Source organism: Blastomyces dermatitidis, assembly GCF_000003525.1.
Source record: "Blastomyces dermatitidis ER-3 genomic scaffold supercont1.6, whole genome shotgun sequence".
Classification (NCBI taxonomy): Eukaryota; Fungi; Ascomycota; class Eurotiomycetes; order Onygenales; family Ajellomycetaceae; genus Blastomyces; species Blastomyces dermatitidis.
Genome location: NW_025544779.1, coordinates 1,436,418 through 1,458,721, shown reverse-complemented (window position 1 = coordinate 1,458,721; position 22,304 = coordinate 1,436,418). Strand labels below are relative to the sequence as shown.

At 40.7% G+C, this 22,304-nt stretch overlaps 5 protein-coding genes across 6 annotated transcripts; 3 read left to right on the top strand and 2 right to left on the bottom strand.

The window, feature by feature from the left end:
* Positions 1-143: 143 nt before the first annotated feature.
* BDCG_05932 (histone-lysine N-methyltransferase ASH1L) lies at positions 144-2,667 on the top strand (the record flags this gene model as incomplete). Its single annotated transcript, XM_045421645.1, has 4 exons — positions 144-1,206; positions 1,242-1,621; positions 1,717-1,916; positions 1,980-2,667. 4 exons carry the CDS (start codon positions 144-146, stop codon positions 2,665-2,667), a joined length of 2,331 nt encoding a protein of 776 aa, XP_045277476.1.
* Positions 2,668-3,497: 830 nt separating this feature from the next.
* On the top strand, positions 3,498-6,026 carry BDCG_05931 (C6 transcription factor; the record flags this gene model as incomplete). Its single annotated transcript, XM_045421644.1, has 3 exons — positions 3,498-3,634; positions 3,737-5,647; positions 5,717-6,026. The coding sequence occupies 3 exons, from the start codon at positions 3,498-3,500 to the stop codon at positions 6,024-6,026; spliced, it is 2,358 nt and encodes a 785-aa protein (XP_045277475.1).
* On the bottom strand, positions 4,627-9,209 carry BDCG_05930. 2 transcript variants are annotated; one of them, XM_045421642.1, is made up of 4 exons: positions 8,728-9,209; positions 7,482-8,637; positions 6,747-7,399; positions 4,627-6,695 (listed from the first exon to the last, which is right to left on the bottom strand). In XM_045421642.1, the coding sequence occupies exons 1-3, from the start codon at positions 8,862-8,864 to the stop codon at positions 7,160-7,162; spliced, it is 1,533 nt and encodes a 510-aa protein (XP_045277474.1). In that variant the 5' UTR covers positions 8,865-9,209; the 3' UTR covers positions 4,627-6,695; positions 6,747-7,159. The 2 variants fall into 2 exon arrangements, with proteins under 2 accessions (XP_045277474.1, XP_045281467.1); XM_045421643.1 differs by having other exon boundaries at positions 5,088-7,399.
* A 913-nt stretch (positions 9,210-10,122) lies between these two features.
* On the top strand, positions 10,123-11,359 carry BDCG_05929 (aquaglyceroporin like protein, other eukaryote; the record flags this gene model as incomplete). The annotated part of the gene is made up of 3 exons (XM_045421641.1): positions 10,123-10,427; positions 10,539-11,079; positions 11,192-11,359. The coding sequence occupies 3 exons, from the start codon at positions 10,123-10,125 to the stop codon at positions 11,357-11,359; spliced, it is 1,014 nt and encodes a 337-aa protein (XP_045277473.1).
* A 2,285-nt stretch (positions 11,360-13,644) lies between these two features.
* BDCG_17218 (uncharacterized protein) lies at positions 13,645-13,857 on the bottom strand (the record flags this gene model as incomplete). Its single annotated transcript, XM_045426363.1, has 1 exon — positions 13,645-13,857. One exon carries the CDS (start codon positions 13,855-13,857, stop codon positions 13,645-13,647), a length of 213 nt encoding a protein of 70 aa, XP_045281466.1.
* Between the last annotated feature and the right edge of the window lie 8,447 nt (positions 13,858-22,304).

Here is a 22,304-nt window from a genome sequence, read left to right as displayed (position 1 = left end):
ACCAACCTCAGCTATAAACGCGTATACCTCCTCAATTTCTCCCCCCTCCGTTCAAATCGAAAACAAATCCCTTTCCTCTCGCACGCGGTTCCGTCCGCTTCGTTTCCACCCCAGGAGGAAAGTACACTTACCAAAATCAAACGATGGCGCGTCTCTCGCGGTCGTCCGGTACATCCCCTTCCTCCACACCCTCCTCAGCCCTGGACTCCAAAACGACGTCGATTTCCACTGAACATCACCTCCTAACGCCCGCGACGAGCCAGTCTGAATCTTCTAGTATGAATGATGCTGCTGCGTTGGAGTTGGAGAAAGCTGGCTTGGAGGTGACTCCGGCAACAGAGCGACGTTCTCGACGCGTCACGCGTTCGTCGCTGATGATGGCGGCAGGGGGCGCAGTGAGGGAGGAGAGGGGACTTATCATGAGCGATGACGATGAAAGAGTTACGCGTCATCCGTTGCGTTCAAATCCGCTGGATCATCCTGAGGTTGCGGGTGGTGTGGAAGTTGAGAGGGAGGGCCAGGCGGAGAATGTCGCGAAGGAGGAGGAGCACTTGAGCAATGATGAGCTCGGAAAAAATACCTTGGAAATCAAGAAAAAAGATGGCAGTGAGGATAGGGCGCGGAGACGTTCGTCGCGTTTGGTCATGTTGGAGAAAACGAGTGAGATGGTTGGGAGGGCTTCGACGGTGCTTGGGAAGAGATCACGGGAGGCTATGTTAAAGGGTAAAGATAGATTGAAGGTCATTAACAGACGGGCCAGTTTACGGCCGAGAAATGTCGTTTGTGAGACCTCTACTCCTTCAACTACACCTACATCTACGGCGGATGGCCCGGTTTTGAAAAAGCGACGGGTTTCCGAGGGTGACGCAGTAGCTTCGAAGAAGTCGTCAGACAGTACTACTGTTGGTGATAATGATACGCAGCCACCCAAACCTAAAACTGTCCCATATAAGAGAAAGAAGTGGCTTTCACATGGACTATATGCGGGGCAGGATCGATACTTTGACCCCAGGCTTACAGAAGAGAAGAACAGAATTAAATTCGCCAAGAAGAATGCAGAGGAGCGAAAGAAAGTCTTCCCCTTGCCCATGTTTGCAGGAGAGAGGTTGATTGAGGATGGGAGAGATTTCAAATTGCCCTTTGATATATTCTCGCCGCTTCCCCCTGGCCAGCCGAAACCAGATGAGTGGCGGAAGACTAATAAGAGTATGTTGCTCCCCCACTCTTTCTTCGTGTCCTAGTCGCTAATTGTGGACGACTAGATGTATTCGTCGGCGATGCAGCTTGTATATGGAAAGCAATAAAGCTTGGCGAATGCTCTACATGCATGTGCACCCCTGAGTCAGGCTGTGATGAGAACTGCCAAAATCGGTACATGTTTTATGAATGTGATGACAACAACTGCAAGCTAGGTGCTGAACTATGTGGCAATCGAAATTTCGAAGGTCTGCGCCAGCGCAGTAAGTTGGGTGGCAAATATAACATCGGCGTTGAGGTGATTAAAACAGCGGACCGTGGATATGGAGTACGCAGCAATCGGACTTTTGCGCCTAACCAGATAATTGTGGAGTATACGGGGGAGATTGTCACGCAAGAGGAGTGTGAGAGGAGGATGAGGACGGTGTATAAAATAATGAGGTTTCCCCCCCCCCCCCTCCTTGCTTACCTCAAGGGGGAATATATTTTTCTGGATACTGACTTCCTGGGTTTATTTAGTGCTATTATCTTATGTACTTTGATCGGAATATGATTATCGATGCCACCCGAGGCTCCATTGCCCGCTTCGTTAATCATTCCTGCGAACCGAACTGTAAGATAGAGAAGTGGACAGTTGCCGGAAAGCCGCGTATGGCTCTCTTCGCTGGCGAACATGGGATTATGACAGGGGAAGAGCTGACCTACGATTATAACTTTGAGTATAGCCCCCTTCACCTTGCCCCACGTTTGATTCTTTACTGACTGTCATACTCCTTTGCCAGTCCCTATTCTCAAAAGAACGTACAAGAATGCCGTTGTGGAGCGCCGACATGCCGTGGCGTGCTCGGTCCCAAACCAAAAGATTCTAAGAAACAGGAAAATTCGAACCTGTCCAAAAACCCAAAGAAGATGTCCGCTTCAAAAACGGTGGCAGGCAAGAAGCGGAAACAGGAGAAAGTCCTAGACGAATCCTCTACGTCCCGCCTGAACAAAAGGAGAAAGGTTCTCAAGCCAGTATCAAAATCACTCAAGGCGGGCATTAAAAAGGCTGCAGCTGGCGCCCGCTCAGCCACTAATTCAACCAAGAAGGCGAAAACGAAAGCGAAACCCAAAACCAAAACGACCACCACCGCCAAAGCCAAATCAGCTCCAACTAAGAAAACAAAACTTCGACCAAGGCCAAAGGCCGCCGCAAAAACGAGAGTAGCTACCGCAAACCAGAAGACTCAGAAATACGTAGTTCAAACTCCGTCCCAGGCGCAATCGCAAGGCAACACGAAGCTCAACCGACCTACCAAAAAGTTAAACTCCATTTCTGCCGCGCGCACTACAAGTAGGACTCCAGCCGCCATGAGACGGCTTCTCGAAGCTGAGAAGAAGTCTGTTGAACATGAAAACACGAAGGAAGAAACCAGAATAGATAAGGCTATATCAAAATTGCTACATGAAAACTCCACCCCTTTCATTTAATTTCGGCAGACTTCCTGCCTCGCCTCATCGCCCCGACGATATTCTTCACGGTTTTATTAATTTCCGACTATTGACTAGGGGTGCTAATCGTGAATCTCCTATTCGCTATTCGCGAAGAGCCAAAGGCGACCTCCGAGATTTCCTTATTCGCGACTTTTTGACAGGCATTTTATATTTATATTTATTGCCGTATGCTATGTTAAGGATATTCGCTTCTTCTTTGGCGTTTTGTTTCTTTCCCCGGCTCTCGAACTAATTGGCCTGCGCCCATGTGTTTGTACACTCGTGTTTGATTTTAAATTGTTTATATTTTGGATGCCAGTTTAGGATGATTCGAGGGGGTTGGTTAATCTGGATAATTGGATTTTTGTATGCCCTGGATATAAAAATTTGTTGGAGTATGAAATTGGACATTGATAGAGGTTAAACTCGCGGAGTTAATTTGGTATTTGTTACTATTTAGGAATGATGTTCGCTTCCCGAAGTATAAAAATTCATTGAAGTCAAGCAACTGCCAGCACGACCACAGAGATTCAAGAAATAGACCGGCCCCATGTCCCACTTGCCACGACCAATTAGGCGTCGCGAAAATTCTCAAGTTCTGAAAAGGAGTCCCCCGCACGCTCGGGTGGACAAGTTATCTGTGCAGAACGTTGGGGTGGGCTACATGAGATCTCAAATATTTTTTCGTCCTGCTCATTTTGGGTTTCTCCAATTTTTACAGCTGCTCCGCACGACGAAGAAAGTATTATGCAGTGTCAGTGGCACACGGCTGTCTTGGTGCTGGATAGAAGTTATACGAAAATACATCAGCCTTGCGCCAAAATAAAATGGAGAACAACAGTGAACGACAGCCGGGCCGGAGTTATGTATCAGAAGATGGAAGTGCTGGTGACTACCAAGGCGAGAGCAGCCAAGAAGGACAAGAGGATGACTCGAGGAAGAGGAAACGACTACCTATAACAACGTACGTATGTTCATTTAAGATACGTTAGTCTTGAATACTCTCTCTCTCTCCCAGAACTTATTAGAACTGATCCCGTGAGGGTTTGCTCCTTTGTATGCGCAGGAGCTGTGAGCTTTGCCGAACACGAAAAGTTAAATGCGACCGCGCAGAGCCCAGCTGCGGTTGGTGCACTCGCAACGGCCGCGTTTGCATTTACAAAGAGAGGCAGCGACCTGGGTTTCGAGCTGGATATGGCCGCGAGCTCGAGCAGAAGATCAACAGACTTGAGGCCATGTTACAATTGTTGGGTCGGCGGCTAGAGCTCCACATTATTGAGCATGAATCAGAACAGCAATCACAAGCCCCTCCCCCATCTCATCTGGCAGCGAATCAGGGTGGATTCACCCCGGATTCTGAGCTTCGTCGCTCAGCACCAACAGACACTTCGTCACAAGAGCCGTCGGCGAGTATGGAGAATCGGCATATCGACAGAGCGGGATACGAGAGAACGCAGTGTTCCCGGCCCTCTGGATCGATCTCGGTGCAATCTCTGATGAATGTGAATGCTCGAGAGAGCACGAACACTCCTAGGTCTTCTAGTACTATTGGCCTAACTGCAGGAGGAATGCATGAAGCTCCTACAGAAATAGATTTACCACCGCAAGATACCCTATACACGATTGTTGACTTGTATTTCAAGCATGTCAATCCCTGGTGTCCGATTCTTGATCGAAAGGCAACACTTGATAGATTATTTGGATCTTCCGTATGTCATGAAGCTGATCGTATTCTTCTGCAAGCCATTGTGCAGACAACACTACGGTTTTACAAAGATCAGAGTTTAACCCCTAAGTGGCGAGAGCAATACCATACCACCTCGAAACAGAAAATTTTGCTCTATGCCTTTGAGCACACGAGCATTGATGCGCTTCAGGCTCTTATGATTCTGGCTCTGAACGTACTTGGGAAATCATACGGCCCACAGAGCTGGACTCTGTTGAGCATGATAGTGAGGAATGTCATACAACTTGGGCTTGGGACGGAGCGGGGAGTGACTCTTGGTCCCCCTAGTTATCAATCGCCCGGTACATTGCAGGAGTTCGCCCTGCCTCAACCAACCTCCTGGCTTGAAAGTGAAGGGCGGAGGCGACTGTTTTGGATGACTTATATCCTGGATCGATATGCGTGTGTCGATGCGGGATCTGATTTTACGCTCGATGAACAGCAAACAGATCGGTCATTACCTTGCAGGTACGACTTATTTTCCAAAAACCAGGCGGTTGAAACCAGGCGGTTTATTGGACCCGAGCGATCGGAGATTACCGTGAACCACCCCGAGAATCTGGGTAGCTTCTCCTATCATTGTGAAGTTCTACGGATTCTAAGCCGTATCCACAAATTCCTGCGCCATCCCATCGATGTTGCCTCCCCTGCAGACGTCGAGAGATGGCAAGCTACATATCGTGAACTTGACCGCGAGCTTGACAGGTGGCTTTATAATTTACCAGATGATTACAGTCGGATTTCTCAACTCTGTCATTCAAGTCCGACTAGCAGGATATCTAATTGGATCATGCTCCATGCAGCCTTCGTGATTTCCGTTTTACGACTCCATTCGTGCGCTGCCTACCCAACAGTGCGTTCGCATATCTTCTACCCGTCATTTAATGCGATGCAACGCTGTATTGCCGCGGTTGAGAGTTTGCGGGAGATCGTGCAGGATGTCGTTAATACGGGGATGCTGGATCTTCTCGGCCCTCACTTTGCCTTTTCGCTGTGGGTGTCAGCGAGGGTGTTGTTGGTTGATGCCTCGGTCACGAATACCGATATTAATGTCAACATTTGGTTTTTCATGTCAACACTAGAGAAAATGGGACAGTTTTGGGGTGTCGCACGGAAGTACGCCCAGATTCTAGAGCGCATATTACGAGAGTGTCAAGAAGCCAAACGTGCCGTGGCAATGACTCCATCTACATCTGCTTCCTCACATTCTCCCCAATTGTTGGGTCCTAAGTCGCTCATAGATATGCGGCGGTGAGCTCACAATTCTTCTCTAAACCTCCAAGCTATACACATTAGAACAGAGCTAATATTTCTCCACAGAAACGCATACGACCTCAGCATTCTCCTCTCCCAAAGATCCGCATCAGCTCTCCAACCACCATCCGTAAAAGTTCCCGCACCAAACGAGCTCGAATATTACGAGGTCTTCGATTTCTTCAACTATCCACGCACATCCGTGGCAGTTGCAAACCACCCCCATTCACTTCCCCCCACTAGTGCTGAGTCTGAGCAGTCGGTCAATAACCCCGTCGAAAACTGGTCGCGGCCGAAAACCCATTTTGTATCCACAAACTTCGTGTATTCTCGCTCAGACCCCGATTGGCTTGCCTTCCAGCCCCCGCAGGATTAGGGGTAATGGGCCCGGAACTCATCGTTTCTTGGGGTATTAGGTAAACTTATCATAGTTAAACGCAGCTCACATTATTAACTGCAAGCCACTCGGTCTTCGTATTTGGTTCTTTTAGACATTCAGTCTACCGAAAACTTCATTGATATTGAGAAGAGTGGGGGAGATTCCCTTGTTGTGGACGATCCTTTTACCCCACACCTCCTCTGCGCTTATTGACTATGCCCGGGGTGGGGTTGCAGGCGTTGATCGGAACCATTTCGGTTTCTTTGTCACAAAATGTAGCAGCATAAACAAGTGCGGACGCTAAGCAAGAACGGAGGCAAAACTTTGCGAGCCAATCGGCAGCGATTAACTATACTAGGATTTCTGGAATATTCGAGGGTCTCAATAAAATAGGGAAGAAACATGTACGGATGACGTCCATGTACCGCACAATTCATATCCTGCAATTTTTATATATTACGGATGTTGGTCGGTTCATAGCAACCTTAAGAACGAGATTCCAAGATCCCATTTGGCTCAATCTTAGAAGCTAGCCCTATGATTTTCGGAATTCGACTTGTTCCGAGACTGCTTCCAAGACCGAAGCTCCGGACTCCAACCCGACGTTCTCATCCAACAATTAACTAGGGGATCCCGGCACCATGATCCTCAGCTATTATGCATGAACTAACCAGGTTCATCAGTTGCAAACTTACAGCAAATATCCATGGATCGTACCTTGACAATGCGCATCGAGTGCGAATAACAATAAGCATGTGATGGATCCTGCTTGAGCATCGGTATCAATAAGCAAAGGCATTGGGGAGTCCCACGTTTTGCTGCCCCTACGTTTTTTACTGTTTCTTACGTGTGGGGCTATTCTGGCAATTGTTTTTGATAAGTATTAGAAAGAAGTATGACGAAGCAACTACTAGATGCTGGTAGATTATCAAGCCCCTGAGAATTTACACAAAATGAAAAAGAAAAAAAAAAAAAAAAAAAACTTGGCATTGTGGTAAGTTACCTCAAGCTGCGTATCGGCTCGGGGGTGAGAAAAAGAGAAAAGAAAACAGAACTTGCTGAGAGTGGGCAAAACTCATCACCCCTGTCACAAACCTTGCCAAAGGCGCCATGGAATACGTTAACAGGTCTCAGTTAGCCCAGCCTTTGCACATCTGCACAGCCTTCTCCCATCTCGAGAACTTGCTGGCAGCCTCTTCCTTGGAGATGTCAGGTGTGAACACCGTCCGGCCATCAGTGTTTACGGTCCGTAGCTCTTCAAGCCCTTCCCAGACACCAACCGCTAATCCTGCTGCAATGGCCGCACCCAGAGCTGTGGTTTCGCGCATTGCCGGTCGATACACCGGAATAGAAATGATATCGGATTGTGTCTATTTTTATGGATATATGACATATTATTGAACCAGAATACCAGGAGGGGTGGGGGTGGGGGGACGGAATTATATTACTTACCTGCATTGTCAAATCACTATTACACATACCTCCATCCACCGCCAGCTCTGTCAATTTCTGCCCGCTATCCTTCTCCATGGCATCAAGGATGGCCTTAGTCTGGAAACAGGTCGCCTCAAGCGTCGCGCGAGCCACATGCCCACGATTTGTGAATGTGGTGATTCCAAACATAGTCCCACGCGCGTCATCCACCCAGTAGGGCGCAAACAATCCACTAAAGGCTGTTACAAACACCAGGCCACCATTGTCCTCCACGGTTTCTGCCAGCGCACTAATATCACTAGAATTGTCAATGAAGCCAAAGTTGTTCACTAAGAATTTAACACTGGACCCGCCAACAGCAATGCTCCCTTCAAGTGCATACATAACTTTTCCATTGAAGTCAAAGGCGACGGTTGTGAGGAGGCCGTGTTTGGATATGACAGGGGTTTCTCCTATGTTGTATAACAGGAAGCACCCTGTGCCATAGGTGTTTTTCGCGAGGCCAGGAGTGAATCCCTTTTGTCCAACAAGTGCAGCAGATTGATCGCCTAGGCAGCCTGTGATCGGAAAGCCCTTGAGGACAGTGGATGCTAGGGAGCCGTATCCCTCTGGGTCTGAGGAGTGGATTATTTTGGCAAGATGGACTTTGTCGCGATCTAGGCGGAAAAACTCGATGAGCTGTTCATCATACTGAAGTGTTTTGATGTTCATAAACATTGTTCGTGATGCATTTGAAGGATCGGTGACATAGATATTTTTCTCGGTTCCGCCGTTGAGCTTGTAGACGAGCCATGTGTCAACAGTTCCAAAGGCAAGCGTTCCCTTTTCATAGGCTTCTTTGGCCTTGGGTACATTCTCGATAATCCAGAGTAGCTTGCCAACAGATGGGTAGGTCGACAAGGGAAGTCCACAGAGAGCTTGCAGGTCATTGGCTTCAAGGCGTTTCTTCAGCTTGCGAACAAGCGCTTGGGTGCGAGTGTCTGTCCATACAATCGCGTTGTAGAGCGGTTCCCCGGTTTCTCTGTCCCATACAACAGTTGTTTCTCGCTGGTTCGTAATGCCAACGGCTTTTATGGTCTTGATGCTGTGGCCCTGACTTTCAAATGAAGCCACAGCCCCGTCTATACATTTCTCAACGGATGACACTATTTCCAAGGGGTCGTGTTCGTGCCAGCTGTGAAATTGTTTATCAGTCTCACTGTTCTTTCAACTGAGAATAAATATAGCAAATAAACATTTTTCCCTTGTGGTTATGTATACTGACCCAGGCTGAGGATATATCTGCCGGAATTCCAGCTGGTGTGACACAACAACATCTCCCGCTGGGTTAAAAATGAGAAACCTCGAGCTGGTCGTCCCTTGGTCGATGGAGCCCACAAACGTTTGCCCAACACTACCCATTCTAATTACCAGCGAGAAAATTGATTTGATTACCGGTAATGGCGGTTGCTATCTAGGTATGAGGAATTTTTGCTTTGCGAAAGCTTTGCAAAGCCAGAGAACTGCGATAAAGCTTTCTCGAGGCCTTTCCATACGACGGCTGATGAAGGCTGCTATTTGTACTACCTGCAGCAACATCAGGAGGACATGCTTTCCCATCCATACCAGCCAGGCCTTGCAAAACCGACCTAAGCTGTTCTCCCCCTCACTAAGTTACGCACTAAAATTGGCTTCTGGCGGAGGTTGTCAAGCATAGTTCACGCGTGGGGTAAAAGCTCGGAGTCGGTACGCATAGTACGGAGTAGTAAATAAATAGTTAATTACAGCGTAGTTAGTTATGTAACTATGTCAATCAACTGCCCGCCACTATCGAACTAGCCCCGAAGCTAAATCTTTCCCCTGTTGACGCCTGCGAAGACATCACCTCCAGGCCGACTTCACTTCATACGCAGGAAATTTCTCAGAGTCCCCTCTATCATGTTCTTGTTTCGGTGTCGTACAGCGTAGCATCGGGGAATGAGGATCCGTGCTGCGGCTAGTAGTCTCAGCCCCTGTTATCCGGGAAAACTGCTCACCAATACAACACCCTCTGCGCTTGCGTATGTCGCTGACATGGTCCGAGTCTAGCCAAACGGCTGCCCAGTTCCTCCGTGAAGCAAGAGATGAAAATTAAAAGTACACCACCGTGGCCACGGAGTTACACGCTACTTGAAGTGAGCTTGCGAACAGGCCCTCCGGTGGTTTCCTATGTTCTGTCTTGCAAGGCCGATAGCTCGCCGTGTAGAACCCGCCGCATGCACTGGATCCTACGTCTGCTTCTAGAGGGAGATAACAAATCGACCTGATTCAGCAGATTGCCGGTCAGACCGGGGTCATTGCGAGAATGAAGCTGGCTTTGTGATACGATAGCGGCCCAAAGCTTCGAGAGTGGCCATGTCAGAAAAGTAGTTGTGTCACAGCAGGTCGGTAGAATGGGTCTTTAATTGAACGTTGGCTAGACTAGGCTGTCTTTGCTGTTCAGTTCATTCGAAAGCTTTGAGAACAATGATATCCCGCATGGCCAACCCATGCACGCTTGGTTTTCTATAAGTATTCTACTCCACCCTGTGGGGAAAACACAAGGACAGTCGAAACCTCCACAAATATCGATCGGGGTACCCTCTTTTACTTTTGGGTCCGCATAGCTACTCCATAATAAACCCTTCCGCGGGATATCACAATGGCATCAGTATCTCCAAGTCATTCCCCGGCTCCTACTCAGGTGGTGGAGAAAGGCGCGTACTCTGGGGAAGTCCATAACGGGTCCTATAGCCAGGATAAATTAATTCTGGGTGAAGAAAGCCACGTTACCATAACGCAGGCTCAAGAACCTCTCTGGTGTCGGATTCGATATAAGCTACGAGAGCCATTTTCTGAGTTTGTTGGCGTCTTTATGATCGTTCTTTTTGGAGATGGATCGGTGGCCCAGGTTATTCTAAGTAATAGAAAGAACGGCGATTATCAGTCAATTAGCTGGGGCTGGGGGTCAGTATATACTTGCATTTCCTCTATCCCGCTCCAATTACCGAGAATATGAAAGAAAAGGGAAATATAAGAGATAAATTGAATATAAACATTAGTTGACATAATTGATAGCCTTGGTGTGATGCTCGGCGTCTACTGCTCAGGTATATCAGGGGCGCATCTAAACCCGGCCGTCACCCTTGCAAACTGCATATTTCGTAAATTCCCCTGGAGAAAGTTCCCCATCTATGTGCTCGCCCAGACCCTGGGTGGGTTCGTTGCCTCTGGGGTGGTTTATGCGAATTACATGTCCGCCATTGACGTCTTCGAAGGAGGCGTTGGTATTCGCACCGTGGGCCTCGAAACATCCACTGCGGGAATCTTCTGTACATATCCAGTCGACTTCCTGAACAAAACAGGCCAGGTTTTCTCGGAAGTCATCGCCAGCGCGATCCTGATGTTCTGCATTTTTGCTTTGCTCGACAATGATAATAACGGTGCCCGCAACCTCACGCCATTGGGATTGTTTTTCGTGATATTTGGCATTGGCGCATGTTTTGGTTGGGAAACAGGATATGCGATCAATCTTGCGCGAGATTTTGGGCCTCGCTTGATGTCTTATATTGTAGGATACGGCCATGAAGTATGGTCTGCTGGGAATTATTACTTTTGGGTATGCAATCCTTTCATGCGCTTACGAGCGGTCGTTTCAATCATTATCAAGCCCTCTTTCATATTTCTATCTTCCTCCATATGCTCTACCAGAGCTAACTATATATTTCCAGGTCCCAATGGTTGCACCATTCATTGGATGTACGCTGGGAGGATTCCTATATGACGTCCTGCTGTATACAGGGCCTAGTCCCATCAACGCCCCATGGATGGGGTTCGATCGTCTACTGCGACCCACGCCTGAAGTATGGTCGAACACAAAATCGGACACTTATGCTTAGCGAGTGACGAGTACGGTTCTGCATGTTACTATTTGTTACTATTGCGGTGCCTGGCTATGGATCAAATAACATGGAGGTTTAACCACTACATTAAAAAGGAGTAATTCTTGAGGTGGATTCACTCATCTGAGGCTTTTTATATTTGTAGGATTTAACACGTTGATCCGCTTTACAATATACTGTACATACCATAGGGAGTGAAAATAGGATTCCACACGTATTATTATTTCAATACTTTTGCTTGCATCGAAATAGAATAGTGATAATATACCCAGGCACATATCTCGCTCATCTCATCTGCAAGGCCCAGTTTGATTGTTGGGCATTTGCCCTCGGGATCCTATTGTTCAACCTTTTCATAGTCATATGTTTTAGGTAAAAAATGCCCTTGTGGTTTTCATTGACTTAATTTATACTTAGTTCATTTGAAAATCTTGATAAGATAGTTACAGATCTATATGACCTGGGTATGCTCTGGGGGACAACCCTGTGTGGAAGAGTTCCCTGACAGCAACAATTTCTCCATCAGTACCCTCCGTATGCTCGTGGAGTGACAGAGGACGATGGCATGATTTCCGAAACGGCGGAAAATAGGGGTGCACATCGCGGGTGATTGATATGCTTTTTCATTTTTGATAGCGAATGGAACAAGAAGCTTAGTACAAATGCAGGTACCCGTCTTCACAGGATATCCTGTCAGAACCCCCTAAGTAGGGTACGATTCTCCCGCTTTGAATAGTTTTTTTTTTTTTCTTTTTTTCACTCTAATGGAAAACAGTTTTATTTTATTATTGTATGACTGAGTGTGTGTGATACTATGTATATTCACTGAACAAGAGAAATGTAAGAAATCCCGCTCCTCGCGGATCCTTTACCCCTATTCCTATCTCTCACGTAACCAATAGGGCTAGCGGCCCTTGGCTACACACAACTATATAGACTGGAGTTCATGAATACTATTCACAACTCAGCTTGAATGCTATTATACATTTGATCTCTATATTTTATCTTTCTACTGTGAATACTTCTAGTAGTTAACAGTATATATCATGTCAAGCTACAAACACTTGAATAATCATCTGTAAGCACTTATTCTTACATTTCAAGCTCAGTCAGTCAGTAACTGTCTGTTATGACTGAAAGAACTAGAAACTTATATACTTCAATCTCTGTGAACTCTACTACAGACACTCAGAAGTAGTTATCTAAATTATAAATAATCTTTATAAAAGAAGTTTCAGAGAACTTATTAATTACTGTAACATGGCGGAACCGAAGCGGTGGCTAGTCGGCGGTGTCATGTAGAAGTAGTTGTTTGGGAAGCTGTATAAGTGGGCTTGACTATCTTGCTTGAATAGCGAGCTCGTAGGCTACAGGGTTATTGTGAGGATATCACAGATATGGTACTTAGTATACTAAGAAGATTGTATGAGGCACGCAGTAACTCTTGTGTATATTATTCCTGTAGGAGAAAAGAAATGAATCACTGACTTCTTTGATGAGGAGCCAGCATCTAGCTATTCTATATAGACAATGAGCGGATACTCTCCTCTCATTCCACAGGTGAGGATAGCTGGAGTGATACCTCAGCGGCGCCTCATTGTCAAGGAAGAGTAATCTGCTGACCTTGTATAGAAGTGAGGTTCTCATATTCATCAATCAGATCTTCCTATGATATATCTGAATGATGTCATAGGGTGGTTGGAAACCAGTTCAGATGGCCTGCAGGATGGATGAAATCATCTGCATGAAAGTGATGGGCTGTGTGAAACCACAGCAGGGCCTTGATGCGGCTGAGAGTGTGACAATACCCTCCTCTTTAAGAGCATAGTCTCTATATTCTCAAGATTATCAGATTAGGAATTATCTTTGTTGTATAGCAATGATTGTCAATCAATTAACAGCATATATACTGTGTGTGATATAAAGAAATAGATGAGTTTTTCTGCTAACTGTGTAGGTCTTTCTTTTCTCATCTTCATTCAAATCAAACACATTATAAGTGAGTTCCTTATATATTGATTTGAAAGATGAAAAATGTAATTAATAAGTGACTTACAGATCTTTCAACATATTCTGTTCTATATATGAAATTCTCTATAAAAGTGATATGTTTTTAGAGACAAAGCTAACAGTAGTGACAGGATTTTTCAAAAAGATCTCTCTCTCTGTGAAACATTTTTCTTTTCTCTCTTTTCAATCACAACAGTGAGTGTATGAGAGTATCATTCTTGAAGAACAATCAAGAGCTTATTCTGACATTTTCTAGTGAATAACAAACATCTTCATAGTGCAGCAGTGGTCTTCATGACTGCTAAGAAAGCCAGGTTAAAGATGACAGTGTCAATAAGCTGCAGAAGCACTGCTCTCATCATCACATCTTCTCCTGCTTCTCTTACAGCTGTAGTGAAAGTTGTCATGCTCTGCAGTGAGATGTCATCTCTTCTGCCAGCTGATGTGTCTGTGTCCAGTTCATTCTCTGTCTCTCTCATCATCATTGTAACACCACCTCTCTCTTCAGTTAATACAGTGATGTATAACCCTGTGTGATCATTCAGAGAGAAACCTGAAGAGAGCTTGATTTCAGAGACAGTGACTCTGAGAAGCTCAATCTGTAGTTTCTCTTTCACAGTATGCCTGAGCTCTGCTCAGAATACTGCTGAGTTGAGTCTGCAGAGTTTCACAGTTTCTTTATCTTCTCTCTGTGAAGAGGCTCTGATACAGTCTCTGACTGATATCACTACTTGTCTGTACTGCATTAAGCAGCTGAAGAAGAAGAGGATTTTATACACTTATCTCTTCTCTCACTTCTGTTATTTTCATTATATCTGTAATAATAACTTCTGTCTCTCTGTAAGTATTATCTCATAGAAAGATATTGTGTTGATTCTGATAAGAAGTCTAGATGTTCAAGCAGTACAGAGTGAGAATCTCAGAGCTTCAAATATTAATGAATTTTATCAAGACTGAGAAGATCTCTCTTACTCATCTGTAAAAGAAGATGAAAGTATGAGTTTCTGAGATAAAAAAATATCTCAGAATAACTGATCTCAAGAAGAGATCAGTCAGTACTGCTATTAAAAGTGCTGTAGAGATTAATCACTGATTAAAGAGAATCTCACTTCAATTGAAGCAGATGACTGAGATGCTTTATAAGTTGATAAGTTAATATTTCATACATTTCTTCTACTCTTCTACAGCACTGCAGTACTAACTTCTCAGCAGATAAAGATATCAGTGTCAGAGACTTTAATAGTAAAGAATGAGTTTGATAAGAGTGTGATTATTAGTAAGTAGACTCTGAGATTCTCTCTTTTTACTTTTTCAGCAGGCTGTAGTCTCATTAGATTAGCAGTAGTCTGTAGATCAATTAATATTAATCTTTTTATTAATTTTAAATATTTCTTTCTTTTCTTATTAACTGCTTCAGGAATTTTACACTTGTATAGTCTTATTAAACTTCTAAAAAATCCTTTGAGAGAAAATAGAAGAAGAGTGTTATAAAGTCTATAAGATATCAGCTCATCACTGTGAGATCATCTCTAAAAAATTCTTTGAGAAAAATAAGAAGTCTTTAAATAATATTTCTTACTCAATGTCTCTGATATATAACAGAGTAATCTCTACTAGCTGTCTCATAGCTTACAATCTCTTTCTCAGTATTTTTCAAATGCTTAAGTGATTCTCATGAATTCTCTGATAATAAATATTCTTTTCATTTGATAAGATATTAAAGCTTGCTGTAATATGTTTGTTTATTTAATATTTTCTTCATAAGATATTCAGTATCACTCTTAATCTTGATATCATCTGACTGAGACAGCTCTGCTCTGAGACATTGCTTATAGAGCTTCAAATAGAAAATGTGAAAAATAGAATGAATTAATTTCAATTCTGTGAGTAATTTCAACTCATATATCTGCTTACTTACTACTCTTATTACTGAGAAAGATTCTAGTCACTGCTCACTGAGCTTCTTACACAGTCTTATTATCTTGATATTCTTTGCTGAAAGTAGCACTTGATTCTCTATTAAGAACTTCATTAAAAGATGTTTTTAATTATAGTATTTCATCTACTACTTCTGAGTGTAGTAAATACTTTTCACTGTCTTCTTATGAATTTTATTCAAAAGTTTCAATCTCACTTTTATTTCTGATACTGAGAAATACTTCATTCTCTGTATCTGTTTAATATTCTGACTGTCTATTTCTCTCTTTGAAATATTGTCTGCAATGTCACTGAATAATGAAGAATTATATTTATAACAAGTATAGAAAAAAGATATCTTTAAGATTGCATTCTTTACATTGTTATATATGAATTCAGCAGTTAGAAGATGTTTAAGTCAATTATTCTAATAATATGAACAGAACACTTGAAGATGCTGTTCTAGTATCTGATTCTGATATTCAGTCTGATTATCAGTCTGTGAATGAAATGCAGTACTGAGAAGACATCTTATCATAAGATGATAGTAAAAAGCTGATCAGTATTTACTGATGAAGAGAGATTCTTGATCTGTTATCAACAATTTCAGAGTACTGTGATCATGAATGATGATATCTAAAAACAGATCAGTCAATTCAGAGGCTTTAATCTTTTTATAAGTAGAAATATATCTGATCATCTTTGTAAAGCAGTTAACAATGACTAAAATTGAGTCATATTCTTTGACTCTTGTTGACTTCAGCAGGTCAACTATGAAATTTATTGATAAATTCTATCATAAGCTCTTTGAAATAGGCAGTGATGTCAACTCACTGTATTACTTATATCATAAGATCTTTATTCTTTGATAGATATTATAAGTTTCAATATACTCTTTAACATCTGCTCAGAGCTTGTCTTAAGTATATTTATATTTTAGAAGCTTCTTAGTCTTCTCTAACCTGAAGTGCTCTGTATGAGAATTATTATAATGAATTCTCAATAACTTCTGACACACTGCTCTGCTATGAGAAATGAAGACTGAATCATTCAGTAGTAGAAGTTCACATTCTTCTAGTTATCAGTGACTTGATTTCTTAGCAGTATCACTCTGCTCAGAGCCTGTCTCTTTCAAGTTCAAACTGAATTCTTTCTTCTTCAACTTTTGAATTTAAGCTGCAGTAGAGGTATCTCTCTTCTGTAACTTATTAATGAATTTCAAAAGTAGTTAAGTTGAAAGATTATAGACTATTTCATTCTTTATCAATTCAATGATTGTAAGATATGACATGAGAAGCTTATGATCTTCAGTGTCAGTCTCTCATAAGAATCTGAGTTCTCTTTCATCTTCTATACTGAGTCACACAGCTGCCTCTTCAGTGCTGTTTCTAAGCTTTAGAGAATCTCAATTCTCTGCAGTCAGCTTCTTCTGCAGTGATAGCAGAGATTCTTTTATAGAATTCTTCTCTGTATCAATAATATTATAATCAGGTTATCTAGACAGTGTATTGACAGAGTTAAGCTGATCTGAACAGTATCAGATATAGAAATCATACTTCAAAAGCAGCTCTGCTCATCTGACTTGACATTCTATCAAGCTCTTTATTGTCAAGAAGTAATGCAGATTTATATAATCAGTGAGAACTTGCACTGAGTACTTACTACTCTGAAGATAATGTTATCAGATCTTAAAGAATTTGACAATTACTAACATCTTCTGATCATGAGTATTATATCTTCTCTATATGAGTGATAACTTCTTGAAGAAGAAGATCACTGATCTTTATTCACAGCATCTTATAGACTCTGTGAAAAAGTCTTCTCTCACAGACAATTCATTGCCTGTTTTCTCAGAGATAATTATTCTCTAATTCTTTCAATGTTGAAAGATCTTCAGTGTCAACTGTGAAAAGATTTCACAGATCTCATTCTCAGATACATCAGTCTCACACTGACTGAGTAAGTCAGAGTTAAAATGATTCAGTATTGTGATATCTGTGAAAGCTTGTTTCAATTCTGCAAATACCTGCATGATGTCTTGAGTGAGAGTAAATGATTCTGTTTTTCTGTCTTTCACACTTCTCTTCAACAGATCTGTAAGAGAGGCAGTAATCTGTAAATATGTATAGATGAATTATCTGTAGAAATTTGCAAATTCTAGAAACATCTGTATCTTACAGTATGTCTGCAGTACTGGCCAGTTCTCAATGATGAAGACCTGGCTTCTATTCATTGAAATATCATTCATCTCAACAATATAATCTAAGAAATCAATCTTCTGCATGTAGAATGAGCATTTTTTGATGTTTATATAGAGTTAATACTGTCTCAAGTAACTCAATACTTCTTGAACATGAGTATCATGTTCTTTCTCTGATTTTGAGAAGATTAAAATGTCATTCAGATATACTATATAGAAGACATCAACAAGGCTCTGCAGTGTCTCATTTATATAGGCCTGAAAGATAGCTGAAGTGTTACAAAGATTAAAAGATAAAACAAGATATTCAAAATTATCATACTTGATATGAAAAGCTGTTTTTCAAACATTGTCTTTGTTAACTCTGATTCTATGATAGACATTCTGTATATCAATCTTCAAGAACACTTTTACTTCAGATAATCAATCAATTATCTTGTTAATTAACAGTAATGAATAGCAATTCTTAACTGTCATCTTATTAAGACCTCTGTAGTCTATGCATAGATGTAGCCTACTATTCTTCTTAAGCACAAAGAGTATAGACATCTCTGTCAGACTCTTTGATGAATATATTCAGTTCTTTGATTACACTTCTTCAAGATATTTGCACAGAACATTCAACTTCTTTACAGACAAGTTATAAAGAGATCTGTACAGCACTGTTGCACTGTCTTCAAGATAAATCTTATATTATATCTTGATGTCAGGAAACTTTGCTGCTTCCTTTTCTGAAAAGACATTCTTAAAATCTGTAAAGAGATGTTGTGTACATCTGTCTTCAATAACAGATACTGCTGCTAATCTTGCAGTGAGAATGATGACTTCTTCATCTATTCTCAAGTCTCAATCACCTGCTACACAGTATATTGACTCAATCTTTTTCTCAAGATTCTTTTGATGAAACTCTTCAGATTTCTCTATCACTGTCTCTTTATCAGTGAGATAATACTGTCATGTCTGAGTGACTCAGTCAATGAGAGAATTGTTTTCTCTCAATTATAGAAGATCTAGAATGATATTCTCATCTATGATATTGACTGTGTGAAGAAGCAGACTGCTCTTCTTAAAGATTTCTTCTGAGTCTATGATCACACACTTTGCTTGAATTATGTCAAAACAGTGACATTTCATTTCATCTGTAAATTTTGCATGATCTGACAGATCTATCTTCTTTCAATTCTTCATCAAAGAAAAGAAATAGAATATGAAGTTAATATTCACTCTGAAGTTGAGTAGACATCTCACTGATATCTTCTCATTCAGAATATGCATTGTGATTGTAATATAAACTCAGAGATGTGAGAATTATCAATTCTTTTCTTTCTCTTCTTTATCTTTCATGAATATGTTTGTTAGAAGAGAAGTTGACTTTGAGAAGATATCTTCTCAGTTTCTTCCCTTCTTTGACTTCTTGTAATCACTGACATAGTGATCATCAGCTCTGCAGTTGAAACAGAGATCTTTATTAAATCTTTTTTAGCATTTCTTTACAGTGAGTGAAGAATCAGAATACTTGAAATTCTTCTTTACTTTCTTCACACTGAAGTCATTATAACACTGTTTAGATTCTATTATTAATTGCTTAGAAGAGATCTTATTGACCTTTTTCTTGAAGAATTGATTATTCAAATAGATCTGAAAAGCCAGGTTGACAAGCTTAGTGTGATTGATTGATGAACTCTGATACTGTGATATTGTTATTCACACTTTGTGAGTCAGTTTTATAAGATAAAGCTGTGTTTTTAATTGATTCAAATCATTGATTAATTCCTCTCAATATTCTTTAAATCTTGCATTAAAATTGAAAGGATTTTCATCATCTTATTAATGTAATGAGTTGAACTACTGTGTCACTGTGAAGTCACAGTTGTGATGATCTTCAATTTGATTCAGTAGAAAGTTCTTGAATTCTTCTCAAGTCATGATAGTATTGATACACTCAAGCTCTCTCTTCTTAATGACTCAAGTAGTTACAGAGATGCCTTCAAGAAGGTTGACAGTGTATATTACTTATACCTCATAAGTATTATACTGGCTCAGATTAAGGCAGAATTTTCATTCAAGAGTACAGATAAAGCTGTGGAATTCAGACAAGATGTTTCTCTTATATCTCAGTGAATCTTCAATCTTAATCTCTCTATCTTCATGATAGATGTAGGTGTGTAGAGACTGCGGTGATGGCAGAGCAGTTGAAGAGCCCATGCTAAAATGTACAGCAGGTTCAGAAATCTCAGATTTCTGCCAGAGTAGAGGTGTACACACTCTAGAGAATGATGTAGTGTTTCCCTCAGAGAGTGAGATTGAGTCAGTCCCAGTACAGATGCATGAGGCCATATCAGTCTGTTAGAGCTTGACTGATTCAAACATGTAATCAGGTCAAGTGATTTGAATTGTAATATAATAGAACTGAAGCAGTGACTAGTCAGCAGTATTATGTAGAGATAGTTGTTTAAAAAGCTATATAAGTGAGCTTGACTATCTTGCTTGAATAGTGAGCTTATAGGCTACAGAGTTATTGTGAGAATATCACAGATATGGTACTTAGTATACTAAGAAGATTGTATGAGACATGCAGTAACTCTTGTATATATTATTCCTGTAGAAGAAAAGAAATGAATTGCTAGCTTCTTTGATAAGAAGCCAGCATCTAGCTATTCTATATAGACAATGAGCAGATACTCTCCTCTCATTCCACAGGCAAGGATAGCTGAAGTGATATCTCAGCAGTGCCTCATTGCCAAGGAAGAGTAATCTGCTGACCTTGTATAGAAGTGAGGTTCTTATATTCATCAATCGGATCTTTCTATGATATATCTGAATGATGTCATAGAGCGGTTGGAAACCGGTTTGAATGGCCTGCGGGATGGATGGAATCATCCGCATGGAAGTGATGGGCCGTGTGGAACCGCAGCGGGGCCTTGGCGCGGCCGGGAGCGTGACAATTACTTATAGAATATTATTCTCTGTATCTCAGACAGAGAAACTCTCTGAACTTATAAATAAATTAATCTTAGTAAAGAATATTCTTGAGTATCTTCTACAGAACTAAGCTATTTTTCTATAAGAAATACTTACTATCTATAAACACTCTTGAACTGAGTCTCTAGATATAATCTTCAGAAATACTTATAAACTGAAAAGAAACTTTCTTAAGCTGTAATTACTTAAGATTATCTATCAAATCATAATCTATAAAAGCTTTTATAAGTTTGTATTTGAAATTGACTTACAAGCTCAGCTGTGTGATATGAAAGATGAAGAAGCTGTTATCTATATAATAACAGATCTCTATTACACTGAAGTCAAGAACTGACTGAACTATCTAAAGAATAATTATAAGAGATTTCACTGATCTATTCTCAAGACTTATTTAGAGAATAAGTTGAGAAACTCTGCAAGCTGAACAGAGAACATCTGAGCTATAATTATTAATATTAGAAAAAGAGATGAGAAATCTGATGAAGACTACTCACAGTACTTTATAAAATTATAATATGAATTGAGATCTGTGAAAATAGAGCTCTGAAATAAGATCTGAATAATAATATTTATAAAGAGACTGAATAAAAATATGTAGAATAAGCTTATTAAGTAAGACTCTAAGCTCTTAACTCTGAAGAAACTGATAACTCTTATTCACTGCTTATAGATCACTGTGAGAGTTATAAATCTATAGAGAGTAGATTACTAACTAACTCTGTAAGAGTCAGAATAACAGAGAACAGATTTACTAGAAAAAAATAATAAAATATAGAGAGATTCATATCTGACTACTAAGCAGAGAGAGAGAGCTTTATAAGCTTCTATAAATAGAGTATATAATAAAGAGACTAAGAAAAAGAGACTCTGCTTTATCTATTCTAAATTAGAATATCTCTGTATAAACTATCTAAATAAATTAAAATAGAAATTTAAGAAGTTATAGATAAGATTAGTAACAGTCTTCTTAAAAGTCTTAAAACTAATATCTGAATCTGTTACTCTTTCAATGAAAATACTTACTTATAAAGAGAGACTATATCACAGTACTACTACTCTATAAGTATAAAAAGTATTAATAAACTCAGAATCTCAGATCACTGTAATATCTCTAAAGCTTGTAGAGTGAATAAGTTGAAAGATAAAGACTGAAAATCTACTCTTATAATAAGCAGAGTATGAGAACTCAGATCTGAGAGTTAAGAGACTTATAAGAGTCATTTTTAAATTACAAGATCTCTCTGAAATCTGAAGAAGATTTACAGAAACTGTGATTATTATAGATATCATAGATAATATATACTTAAAACTTGTATAACTTTAAAGATATAATTCACACATAGCTGTTCATGAGTCAGATTTATACTTTCAATCAGTGTTAATAGACTTACTTATAAAGATAGAATCAGTTAATACTGCAGAGTTAATTAGAGAAGATAAGCTTATCTATATAATAACTTTATAAGTGTCTGAGAATCTTACAGTTATGAAAACTGAGCTTCAGATATCAGAGAAATACTGAGATCTTATAGAGATATTCAGCTTAGTAAAGACAGCTGAGCTTCTCTCTTACTATGAAAAGAATCTGATAATAGATTTAATAGAAGAGTAGAAACTCTTCTGAGAATCAATCTATAAGCTCTCTTATTATAAGACAGAGATCTTGTAAATCTATATAAAGAAGAATCTGAAGAATAACTTTATCTAATCTTCACAGGTCTCTGTAGAAGTCTCTGTGATATTTATAAAGAAGAAGAATAAAGATTTCAGATTATATATAGACTATTATAATCTGAACTTCAAGATAATAAAGAGCTGCTATTCTCTATCTCT